The 12,358-nt window shown below is 41.5% G+C and overlaps 1 protein-coding gene across 1 annotated transcript; it reads left to right on the top strand.

Moving 5' to 3' along the window:
• The first annotated feature begins 6,368 nt into the window (after positions 1 to 6,368).
• Positions 6,369 to 11,894, top strand: LOC140010623 (uncharacterized). Its single transcript, XM_072057928.1, has 4 exons — positions 6,369 to 7,758; positions 7,805 to 9,546; positions 9,897 to 11,026; positions 11,198 to 11,894. The coding sequence occupies exons 1-4, from the start codon at positions 6,369 to 6,371 to the stop codon at positions 11,892 to 11,894; spliced, it is 4,959 nt and encodes a 1,652-aa protein (XP_071914029.1).
• The last annotated feature ends 464 nt before the right edge of the window (positions 11,895 to 12,358 follow it).

Genomic DNA, 12,358 nt, shown 5'->3' with positions numbered 1-12,358 from the left:
AAATTATTAGACAATTCACACTCACAAGATACTTATAAAATCATCACTATTAGAAACTTGCTTTTATTAATAATAAAACAATGTATGGTTGATGCAAATGTATGAAAGTTTGAATAAATTAAAGAGACAAAATAGAAAGAGTTAGTGGTAAACGCATAGAGGGGAAATTTCATCTATTGGACTTTCTTTTAGATTTTTGCGTTTTTGTTAAACAAAAATGAAAGTTGGAGTGTTTGAATTTTTGTTTTTGGAATGAAAACTGTAGACACCAAATTTTTGGAGTAATTTCATTTACTTTTTATTTTTAGTTTTTTATTTGTCGTGTTCGTTTTTTAGTTTTTAGTTTCTAGTTTTATTTTTATTTTTAAGTTTTAGCATAGAATTTCTTGAAAAAAAGAAAAAGAAAAAAAAGAAAAATAGCAATTTTGTTTTATTTATCTATTTTTAGTCAATTTTACTTAATTTATATTTTATTTTTGTTTATTGATTGTTTGGTTCATTTAGAAAAGAGAAAATGATGGAAAAAGAAAAACGTTTTGCTTAAATTGTTGTTTTTTTTTTTACTTTACTTAATCTTATTGACAATTTAGTTTAATTATTTTCTTTTCTTTCAAAAAAAAAAAAGAGATACGCAGCATGCAAGCTGCGTATTGTCGCAGCTTGCAAACAGAGAATTGGGCAGCCCCTTTAGCTGCAATTTTGGAGAGGATAGCTGAGGGTTTTAGGGTTGCTAGCTTGGTATAAATAGAACAGAAAACACAGCTTTAGAGGGGGGCATACAGAAAGAGTGAGGGGGCGGCTGATTAAGGGAAAGCAACCTACGGGCAGGACAGGAGAGAGCTGAGGGTGAGCGAGAGTTTTCTGGCTGAGAGGGAAGTGAGATTGAGAGAGAGAAGGCAGAAACAGAGAACGAAGAAGCAAAGCACGAGAGTGGGCGGCTAAAAGTAAGGGCTGAAACGAAAAAGGAACGGCGAAAAAGTTTGGATGACGGCTGGAAATCTGGGAAAAAGCTGCGGCAAAAAGGAAGAGTCTTATGACAGCTAGGGTTACGGGCTGAGGGTTGAGAAGAGGGAAATCTGGAGAGCAAGAAAGAAACCATAGGAGGGAATCACGGCTGGGCAAAAGCTTGGAGATTTCGGAGGGAGAGGGGCCGCTACTCAAGTTTGCTGCTGAAACCCATCAGAAAATAGCACCTGCAGTAGCAAGACTCCAGCTTTAAAAAAAAATGAGGGACGGCTGAAATGGAGGTCAGAGATAGAATCCAAGTGACCGTTGATGAAAAATGAGGTGAAGGCTGAAAGCGAAGCCTGATGAAGTGGGCGGCTAAAAATCTAAAAGGAAAACTGGAGCAAAGAAAGATTAGAGGGGAAGGGCTTCGGCCAAAGAAAAGAAAGAGAGCCACGGATCAAGGAAGGAAAAGCTTTTGCGGCTGAGAGCGAAGAAAGCCACTGGAACTAATAATCCTCGCGCCATCTGCAGTCGCGGATCTTCATCAGGGAAGCCCGAGCACTGTAAGTTTCTTCAAACACCTACTCTTGAAATCTTCAAGCATGTATTTCGTGACCAGGCCTGGGGAAGATTTATTGTTTTGCTGCCTACTTTCCGCCGCAGTTTCGTTTCATGTTCATCAAAAATTGTTGCTTCATTTGTGAGTAAAAAGGTCAAATCTTGTAGCTGTGCGTGGATTATAATGTGTGTTCCGAATTTGTGTGATTGAAAGCTTGTGAACCTAAGAAGCCATCAGCTTTGCATTTTGCTGCTTCCAATAATGGAAGGAATATGGACCGTGGGTTTTTCTTTGTGGTAGTATCTGATGTTCGGAAGATCTGGTTTTTTTTATGGGCCAAAGATGGTGAGATGTTAGAGCCAGTGTTACAGCTGCATCATTGTTCCTTGTTAGTTCTAAATCCCATTCCCCTTCGTAAGCTTACATTGATATTCACGGCTGTTTTGTTACTCGAGTCTCTCTTTGCTGTCTTTTGTCCTCTATAGCAGTCCAGTGGGGTTTGGTTTTCCTGTCAAACCCTTTGTTTATATATATCTGGTGGTTAATGTTGTTGCGGAAAGCTTTCTACTCGAAATTGATTATTGGAGCTGATGTACCGTAGCCTAGCTGAGAACTCAAATTGATAAGAATAAAGTGAATCATTCTGAGCAAGCTTCCTTCCATTTCTATTTTTCTTTTCATTTCTGTGTTTGTCATTACATTTTGATGTTAAACTTGGAGATTGAATCCTTGTTGCTGTCAAATTTTATTGCTGTCATGGGTGTTGGTCTTGGTTTGAGTTATTCCATGTCAATGAGTTTTGATTGGAATGTAAAATTGCAGCAAGCAGGGCCGGTCTACCATTGCAGAAATGTTTCCCCCCATCCTCTCGTTGTTTCTTTTCTTTTCTTTGCATATTTTGCTCCAAAATTTCTGTTTAAACGCTAGTTGACTGAGTTGATGTTGGCAAGTTATGCTAGAGGATTTGGATGGCTTTGCTTGTTAGAGTCGCAGGTTATGAGGAAATGCAGCTAGTTTAGAATTGCAGAAAAATGTTAGTTATAGAAACAAAAATTCCTTCGCAGCTTGCATGGTCTGCATGGAAAATCTCTGAAAAATTTCCCTTTTGGCCCCCCAAGTCTCTCCTTGTTCCACTAGGACCCAATCAATTAAATAATTTCATCAATTTGGTCCTTGGTAATTTTAATTTGTGCAACTTCATTGCTTGTTTGCTTCAATTAACTACGATGTTTTGTTTCAATTGCGCTTAAGTCATGACTTTAGAGGCTTTACGATCAAGTGAGCTTTGTTTTGCACATTTCTTTAATTTTTCTTAATAAATTGGTACCTTGACCATTTCTTTTATTTTGGAGGATAAATAAGTGACTTCACCCCATTAGAGCTCCAACTCAAGGGAGGTATAACTTCTTTTATCTTTTTTTTTGTCTCTCCTATGTGATCCAACGTGCTACGTGAAAATTGCATGTCTACTTGCTTCCTTTGTTTTTCTTTAATTCCTTTCATTTACTTCATTTACTTTTGCTTTTTATTTAAGTTATTCTTTATGGGGTATGTGTACACCTCTTGGCTTGTAATAGATAGGGCTTGGAAAGCACTTGATGAAGACCTATTGAAGACGTGTGCCTAGCTAGCAAATGTAATAGGTCCATTAGTTTGATTGCTTGCTTTTGTGGCTATGTGTTAATTTGCTTTATTAGGCTTTTGCGTCTAGTCGAGCATGCTAAGTGTTATGTGCTACGTGTTTACGAGTGTTTGGCATGTCTACTCGCTTTCCATAACCATGACTGAATGTGATGGATGAATGTACGTTTCCACTAGTCCAACGCTAGTAGGAATTCATAGAATGGGCTAGTCCAACGCTAGACCCAATAGGCCGTCCCCCTTTTGTTAGTGTATATTTGTATGTTCACTACATTTCATGCATTTTTTCTTAGTTTTATCATTTGGCATGCTCCTCGAACCCCTTTTCCCCTCATTTTAGGATTTTTGCACCTCATGCTGGTTATAGGGTACATTTGCTTGAAGAGTCCCCTTTCGATAAGGGAAACGAGCGAGTGTGGCTACAAAATAGCCTTAGCACGCTAGTTTTCCCTTCTAATCAAAGGAAAAATTAAAGTCACAAAGTTAGGACTCCCCGTTCCCGTCTTGATGCATTCCTATAGGATTCATGCATTTTACTCATTCGCTATCACATACACTTCTACTTTATATTCTAACCCTTTTTCCACATTCTCACTTCACACTACTTTAAATTTGCACGTTTTCACTCAACTACTTACACTTTATAATATCAATCGCACACATGCACTTTGTGTTATCTCACATACATTTTCACATTATTACTTTACTCACCTTATCTTGTACATCCATTTGCACACTTCCACTTACACACTCTTGTTTTTATCACTTTTTCACTTCACACAAACTCACATTTTCACATGGCATGCATTCATTTCACTCATTTTTACGTCATTTAGGATTATGTGTGACATCTCCAAAGGATTATTATTGGGCTTCACAATTAATGTGATTGGCACCACTCAACCTTTGAAGAGAAATTTCCCCCATGTCCCCCTAGGTCTAGGTTTTTGCATTCATATAGTCATATCCAACACACGATACATACCTTGGGTAGAAAAATTAGGAAACGTGAGGCTAAGTCACGCAACTAGCTCTTGCTAGGGTAGGGGAGTGCCTTAGGTTCCACCTTTGCCTTCTCCCTTACCAAATGTGACCACCGATCCCTTTCTTTGGTTACGTAGACCTAAAAGTTTTAAAAAGGGTTTTATTTACTTTTTCGTTCAAAAAACAAAAATCATTTTTGGGTGACTTGGTACACCCTAACTCTATACCAAGTGGCGACTCCGTTTTTCATCCAAAGCCCTTTTTGAACTTTATTTGACCAAACCGTCGCATTTCACAATCCCACGGTCTTTTCTTTTCACTTTCACACACGTTCACTACTTCCACACACCACCATCAAAAGTGGGGCGCGACAACTTGGCGACTCCACTGGGGACATCCTAAGTGGGTCCAAGCATTTGATTTAGCCATTCTTTTCCTTTTTCTACCCCTTTTATGCATTGCATTTTGGATATTAGGTTTGCATTTTCCCTTTTAGGACCCCTTGGCCTCGCACACATCTCAAACTACTCCCTCGCTCACGAATGTATGATTGGTTGATTGGATGTATGTTTACTTGTTTATCTCGCGCTTGCATTGCATTTGGGGGGGTGTGTGTCACCTTTAGAGTCTCGCGTGGTTCTCAACCCCTTCCCTCAAAATAGGGAACACTTCATACGTGCACGTTTACTTATTATTATCCCATTTTATTTTATTTTCGTGGGCGTTTCCCACACCGCCTTGTAGGATTAGGATCGATCGCCTTGGGTAGGCGGATGGTGTGCGCTGCGCCCATAGCGCTACCTAAGGGATCACTCGAGCCACCGATCGAAGGCCTTGGGAGTGATGACCCTTTGCCTTTGGGTCTGAAGGCTTGGGGACCTTTTAAACCTTATCGAGTCTAGTCGCATTAGTGAACCCCAGCCCCATGCATCCATGTTAGAATTTTCCTAGGTTAGAGTCAGCCTCACCCTCTTTTAAGCACATTAGACACGAGGGAAGGGGTTCCACCCCTTTTACTTGTTTTTATTGTATTTCTTTTTTTAATTGCTCCCAATATGTTATGTGTATTATCAATTGCACTAACCATTCTTTTGTTTTCTTGGCTTGCATTCATGTGCCTTAGCAAATAAGAGGCCTCTTTGACTCTCTTTTAGTGACTTACCCACTAGATAACTCACATGTTTAAATTTCATTCATTTCACTTAATTTTCAATAAGTACATTTCATTTTAGACCTTTTCCCCCCGATGCATTATTTATGTCCTTTAGGCAATATTTGTCACATATTTACATCGCTTTAATAAATGGCATCATGCATAACCCTAGAAAGGAAATGCCATTTAGGGGATCCCGCGTTAGGAATAAACCACCTTGTGTCTCGGATACTTAATCCAAGGAGACTTGCACGTTTACATTTTGTACCATCCAAAGGGGTAGCGCACAAGGTAAGGGAGGATCCGATCATTTTCATAGAGTAATCTTTAGAATATGAGCATCTAATAATCATTTTTTGGCCATTTTATCAAAATTGGTAAAATTCCCTTGCGTAAAAGGACATTAATTTGAAGAAAATTCACAAATAATTCCTCCTATTGAGACGATAAATAAATTGGGGCCAAAATTTGATTTTTAGAAGGCTCATAGGTTAATGCATTGCAATAAATTTTTGAAACTACCAGTGGATAGCTTGATGTTTTCCATTCAATCCATTGAACCATTTCATTCATCAATTTCATTCAGTCTATTTTATCAATTTACCCTTTTTAGGGTCATCCGATCCATTTTTGAATAAATCATCAATTCATTTGACTAATTTACCCTTTTTAGGGTCATCCGTTCGATTTTTGAATAAATCATCAATTCATTTGACCAATTTACCCTTTTTAGGGTCATCCGGTCGATTTTTGAATAAATCATCAATTCATTTGACCAATTTACCCTTTTTATGGTCATCCAGTCGATTTTTGAATAAATTTTCATTCCATTTGGCCAATTCACTCATTTTTAGGGTCATCCGGACGATTTTTGAATAAATTTTCATTTCATTTGGCTAATTCACTCATTTTTAGGGCAATCTAGTCAATTTTTGAATAAATCACCAATTTCATTCAATTCATTTGATTAGTTAGGGCAAAATCGAGAACGACAATAATCGGGCTTTCTCTCTATAATCGAGCTTTCTCTCTATAATCGGGCTTCCTCACCATTTTCGGGCTTTGCAAGTTTAGTAGGGTTTCATGGCGGCTCCCCAGCATGGGGAGGCGCCGCTTCTTGCTCGTCCTGTGAAGACGTTTGCCTCCATTCTTTCTCAATCCCCGTCTTCTTCGTCCTCTGGCATTGGCCATCTCATTACTTACAAGGGGGAGCCTTCGTTGGTGATTTCCCGTCAAGATATGATACAGATAGCAGCACCTTATTCTAATGCACTGGTTGGCAGGTTTGCAGTTGGTCGCCCTTCCATGGAGATTATTCGCAAATTTATCGTTTCTTTGGGGCTGAGGGGTGAGTGTCCGATAGGGTTATTAGATTCCAAGCATATTCATTTACAGCCTTCCGTGGAGGAGGATTACACCAGACTCTGGTGTCGCAAGTCTTGGTACATTGGCAAATTTCATATGTCCCTGTCGAAATGGACAATCGATTTTAAACCGGGAGCAGAGTCGTCCATCGCGCCAGTTTGGGTCAATTTCCCAGGTCTTCCATTGCCGTTTTTTGAAAAGCAATTTCTGCTTAAGCTGGGTAACTTACTTGGCCGCCCATTAAAAGTGGATGAAGCTACGGCTTCGCTGAAGCGTCCGTCTGTAGCGCGTATATTGTTGGAAGTCGATGTATTGCATTCTCCAAGATCCAGGATTTGGATCGGGGATGACCAGTGGGGTTTTTGGCAGAAAATTGAGTATGAAGAATATCCTTCGTATTGCATTTTTTGCTCGTCAATTGGTCATGTTGAAAGTACCTGTCATCAGAAACATCCGGAATTGCGGCCTGTGCGACGTGCTAGACCATCAGCTTCGACTCAAGTCAGACAAGTTTTTCAACCAAAGGGAGGACCGGCTGTTGATGAATCTCTTCCTGTGGTGGACTCGGGGGTTGTGATAGTCCCAAGGGTACAAGTGCGGGAAAACAGTAATCCCGCTGCAGATGTCTCTATTGCTGTTATTCCATCATCATCGTCTAACCCTATTAGGGGTAGCCCTACTCAGGCTAATGTTCATGCTCATGATCCCGTTCTCCCTGATTCATATCGGGGGGGTGCTGCAGATACACAGAATGATATCTCTGTACCGTCGGACACAATCTCTTCTTTCGGCCGAGATGATATTTTGTTGACTAAGTCTGTGCCTTCAATGCTGCAGCATGAGCGGGCTTGTTCACTCTCTCCTCGACGGCATGAAGGTCATGCTCGTCTAGTGTGCTATAACTCTGAAGGTCAGTTAGGGGTGAAAAGTATTTCTTTGGTTGAGTTAAAAAATTTTGGGGATCGGCCGGCCAGCAGAATCACAGCATCTAAGTTATGCGGTGACCCGGTTGTCCCTGGAGCACCTCTGGATGATACCGACACTCAATTGCTGCAAAATTTGGTCCAAGGTCACAAGACTCGTGGTAGGCAGACCAGGAAACGAGAAGGTAAGACTTCATCTGCTCCTTATAACCTTCGGTCTCATAATGTTAGATCCGATTAAGTTTATAGTGTGGAACATTCGTGGTGCTGCGAATAAGGAGTCGTTGCGGCATATTCGTTGCACTTGTAGATCAAACGATATTCGTTTACTGATTCTCTTGGAACCATTAGCTAATATCTCCCATTTGGAGAGTGTGCAGCTGTTCTTGGGTTTTGATTTTGTCCAGTCCTTCGTGCATAACAAAATTTGGATATTCTGGAGTTCAGATGCGCGATATTCTTTTGTAGAAGCTGCGGATCAGGTGGTCCATATACATGTGTCTTTCCCCTCTGGTTCTTCCATTTTTATTTCGACTGTTTACGCGAGGTGTAATAGAATTGGTAGGCGACAGTTATGGGAGGCTCTGGAGCAATTTTCAACGTCTGTTACGCTTCCATGGATGGCCGTAGGGGATTACAACGTTATTTCTTCTGCGGAGGAAAGGATTGGAGGTTCAGCCCTGAATATTCGTGATTTGGAAGAATTTAATTCTGCATTAAATCGGAGTGGACTATTTCCAGTTCAGTTTGATAGGTCTGCCTACACATGGACAAATGGGCGTATGTGGCAGCGGCTTGATCGAGAGGTCGTTAATACTGTTTGGCTGTCTTCTATTGAGTTGACTCGAGTTGCTCATCTTCAGAGAGGGCGGTCTGACCATTGTCCGTTGCTGGTTAAGGGAGGAAGTATGACAACGCGGCGGTCTTCCTTTCGATTTCTTAATGTTTGGCGGAGTCATCCTACTTTTCAACAAACAGTACGGTCTGCTTGGGCTCAGCCTGTTGCTGGAATTGGAATGCAGAAATTTTTTAATAAATTGAAGGTGGTTAAGAGAGTTTTAGCTGGATGGAATGTGGATGTTTTTGGGAATGTCTCTCAACGGGTCAAAGTGGCTGCGGATAACCTATTGGCCAAGGAATTGTTGCATGATCAAAATAGGGACATGTTGTCTAGGTCGGCAGTACATGAGGCACGGGCAATTCATTCTCGGGAGCTAGCGTTAGAATGTGAATTCTGGAGACAAAAGGCAGCGATCAAATGGATCAAAGAGGGCGACCCGAATACCTCTTTTTTCCATGCAACGGTTAAGCAGAAACGCAGCTCTAATTTTATTGCATGGATTAGGGGCACCGGGGACAGTTGGTTTGATAGTATCGAGGATATTAAGCTGTCAGCGACTGATTTTTTCTCCTCTTTGTTCACAGCAGACCGCGATGTTTGTTCTGGGAGCAGACCGTCACTTGAGCTGCCTAAGCTTACACAAGAGGAGAATGACATGCTGCTGAAATCTCCATCGGTGGATGAAGTTTATACGGTGGTGTGCTCAATGGACCCTCAGAGTGCTGCGGGGCCTGATGGGTTTGGAGGGGGTTTTTATCAAAGTTGTTGGGAGTGTATAAGAGATGACTTCATGGACGGGGTGCAGGATTTTTTTGCTGGTGCCACAATGCCCCGCGGATTTTCCAGTACGATGATCATTTTACTTCCCAAGAGGGAAGGTGCATGTGAGTGGAAAGATTTCCGACCAATAAGTTTAGCTAATGTTAGTGCAAAGATCATTTCTAAGATTTTGTCCACCCGTATCAACCAGCTCCTTCCTAGGTTGATTTTAGAGTTTCAGACTGGCTTTATCCCGGGCAGGGGAATACAAGATAATGTTTTGCTAGCTCAGGAATTAATTCTGGATTTGGACAGGAAACTGCGTCACCCTAACGTAATCTTGAAGTTGGATATGGAGAAGGCATACGACAGGGTGGACTGGGGGTTTTTATTATATATGCTTCGAGAATTTGGTTTTAAAGAAGGTGTAGTGGATCTGATTTTTCGGTTAATATCCAACGTCTAGTTTTCTGTCCTGGTTAATGGGGAACTCACCGGCTTTTTCAAGTCGACTAGAGGGGTTCGTCAGGGGGATCCGTTATCGTCCACTCTTTTCCTTTTTGTCTCGGAATTTCTTGGAAGGGGTCTTCAGCGGCTGTTTACTAGCACTCCAGCGTTTAGATTTTTGTCTAAGGGAGGGCTGGTCCCGTTTCTTGCGTTTGCCGATGACGTGATTATCTTCACCCGGGCATCGACTGAGTGGCTGTGTCGTCCTTTCTACAGGAATATCAAACTCTTTCTGGCCAAAAAATTAATCTCTCCAAGAGTCGTTTTCTGTGTTCGTCGAAGCTCCCTTCGGAGGTTATCCAATTAATTCAGCAAGTTACGGGATTTCAAGGGCAGCCTTGGCCTGTCAAATATTTGGGAGTTCCACTTTCTCTTGGTCGTAGTAAAAGTGTCTTATTTGATGGAGTAATTGCCTCCGTGAGAGCGAAGCTTCATCATTGGAGTTCCCGGTTTCTGTCTGCTGGGGGGAAACTCATCTTGATTCGTCATGTGTTGAGTTCAATGCCTCTTTACCTCTTGCAGGTTACTAAACCGCCTAAGGGCATCTTTCTTAGATTGGGCAAACTGTTTAACGCTTTTTTGTGGGATGGCAAGGATGGTAGGAGAATTCATTGGTTCTCTTGGGAAAAAGTATGCTTTCCAGTTGAAGAAGGGGGGTTGGGGTTTCGATCTCTATTGGATTTAGAGAGGGCTTTTGCAATGAAATTATGGTGGACAATACGTCAAAAGAGCTCTCTTTGGGCCAGATTTATGCACCGTAAGTACATTGGCGAGCAGCATCCATGTTTGGTTTCGGCTGCTGTGGGGTCGGCAACATGGAAGAGGGTCTGTTTGGTTTGGGCTATCACTGAGGATAATATTCGTTGGCGGCTTGGTGAAGGATTCATCGATTTGTGGTATGATCGATGGCTTTTCAATGAACCTCTTAGCAGACAGGTTACTGGTGCGCCTCCTCACTTTTTGGTAGCTGAGTTTTATACCTCTACGGGGTGGAATACTGATCGTCTCCTCCAGGTCCTTCCTCGATCTATTGTTAATATTATTTCCCAAACACTTGTTGATCCGAAACTTAAGGACGAGTTAATTTGGGCTCCTTCCGCTGATGGTACATTTTCTGTGTCGTCAGCCTGGGAACTAGTTCGACAGCGACGTAACATGTCTTTGGTTTGCCGTGGAGTTTGGTGTCCGTTGCTCCCATTAAAAATGTCGTACTTAGCTTGGAGGGTTTTGTCTGATTTCCTCCCTCTGGACGACAAGCTCCGGTCTAGAGGAATGGCCATGGTTTCCAAATGTGATTGCTGTGGTAATGCGGTGGAATCTTTGAATCATATTTTTTTACATGGCAGGTTAGCAAGTGCTGTTTGGCAGCATTTGTTTCTGGCTTGCGGAATTCCGTGGCGTTCATTCTCATGTGTTTCTTCACTGCTAGTGGTGTGGTTTCAATCTTCTAGCAATGGCCGATTGGATCATGTTCGGTGTGTAATACCGGTAGTAGTGTTATGATTTCTATGGCGTAGTAGAAAAGATGCTCGGTTTGGAAATATTCACCCTGTCTATTCCAAAGTTATTTTCAACGCCAATGGGTGGTTGGTTGCTAAGGGGGCGGCATGTATGCTAAACAGAGTGCAGTTGGAGGGAGATATGGATACGTATTTTGCACGTTACTTCCGGATCAAACCAGCTAAATCTTTCTGTCTGAAGGCTATATCATGGATGAAGCCGCCTCGAGGGTCGTTCAAACTTAACACAGATGCAAGTGTGATCAATGGGTTGGCTAAAGGTGGTGGGGTGATACGTGATTCTGAAGGGAAGATGCTTGGTGCTTGTTATAAGGAATTCGGGGAATATGAGGTGGTATATGCGGAGGGCTTAGCATTGTTTACTGGGCTGCAGTGGTGTATGGGAACAGGGTTGTCAGATATTTTGGTAGAGGTGGATTCCTTAGTGTTGGTAAGGTTGGTTCAGAGTCAATCTGTTGGTAAGTGGCCGTTGTGTAGCGTCTTAGGTCAAATTCGCTTGTTACTGGGCAAGGTGAAGGGGTCCATTACACATATTCATCGTGAGGCGAATGCCGTGGCAGACAGCTTAGCAGCGTTATCTCGGGAGAGTCCATATGTTACTTTCCAATCTTTTCAGCAGCTTCCAAGTAGAGTTCGGTCGCTGATTAATTTGGATGCAATAGGTTATCCATACATTCGCAGATTTACTGTGTAGGAATAGTAATCCTGGTTCTCCGGCATGTATTGAAGGTTGGGATTTTTTCCACCTTCTTGGTTTTATCCTTTACAATAAATAAATGATCGGGGGTTTTCCCCTTTTATTTAAAAAAAAATAGTTAGGGCAATTTTGTCGATTTTCAATAAATCATCAATTTCGTCCGATTCATTTGTCAAATTTACCCTTTTAGGGCGATCTGGTCAACTTTGAATAAATTCTCGATTTCATTCAATTCGTTTGACCAAGTTCCTTTTTTAGGATGATCCGGTCAATTTTGAGTAAGTTATCAAATGTCACTCAATTCATTTGACCCGTTTCCCTTTTTAGGGTAATCCGGTCGATTTTAAATAAATGGTCAATTTCATTCAAACCCATTTGACCAATCAGGGTTTCAGTGTCGAATTTCAAATTGAGAAACCTAGTCGATTTTGAGAAAACCATCCATTGCATCCAGCCATTTG

Source organism: Coffea arabica, chromosome 7c, assembly GCF_036785885.1.
Source record: "Coffea arabica cultivar ET-39 chromosome 7c, Coffea Arabica ET-39 HiFi, whole genome shotgun sequence".
NCBI classification, from domain to species: Eukaryota; Viridiplantae; Streptophyta; class Magnoliopsida; order Gentianales; family Rubiaceae; genus Coffea; species Coffea arabica.
Note: the sequence above shows the minus strand (reverse complement) of the source record. Positions and strands in the feature narration are given on the sequence as shown.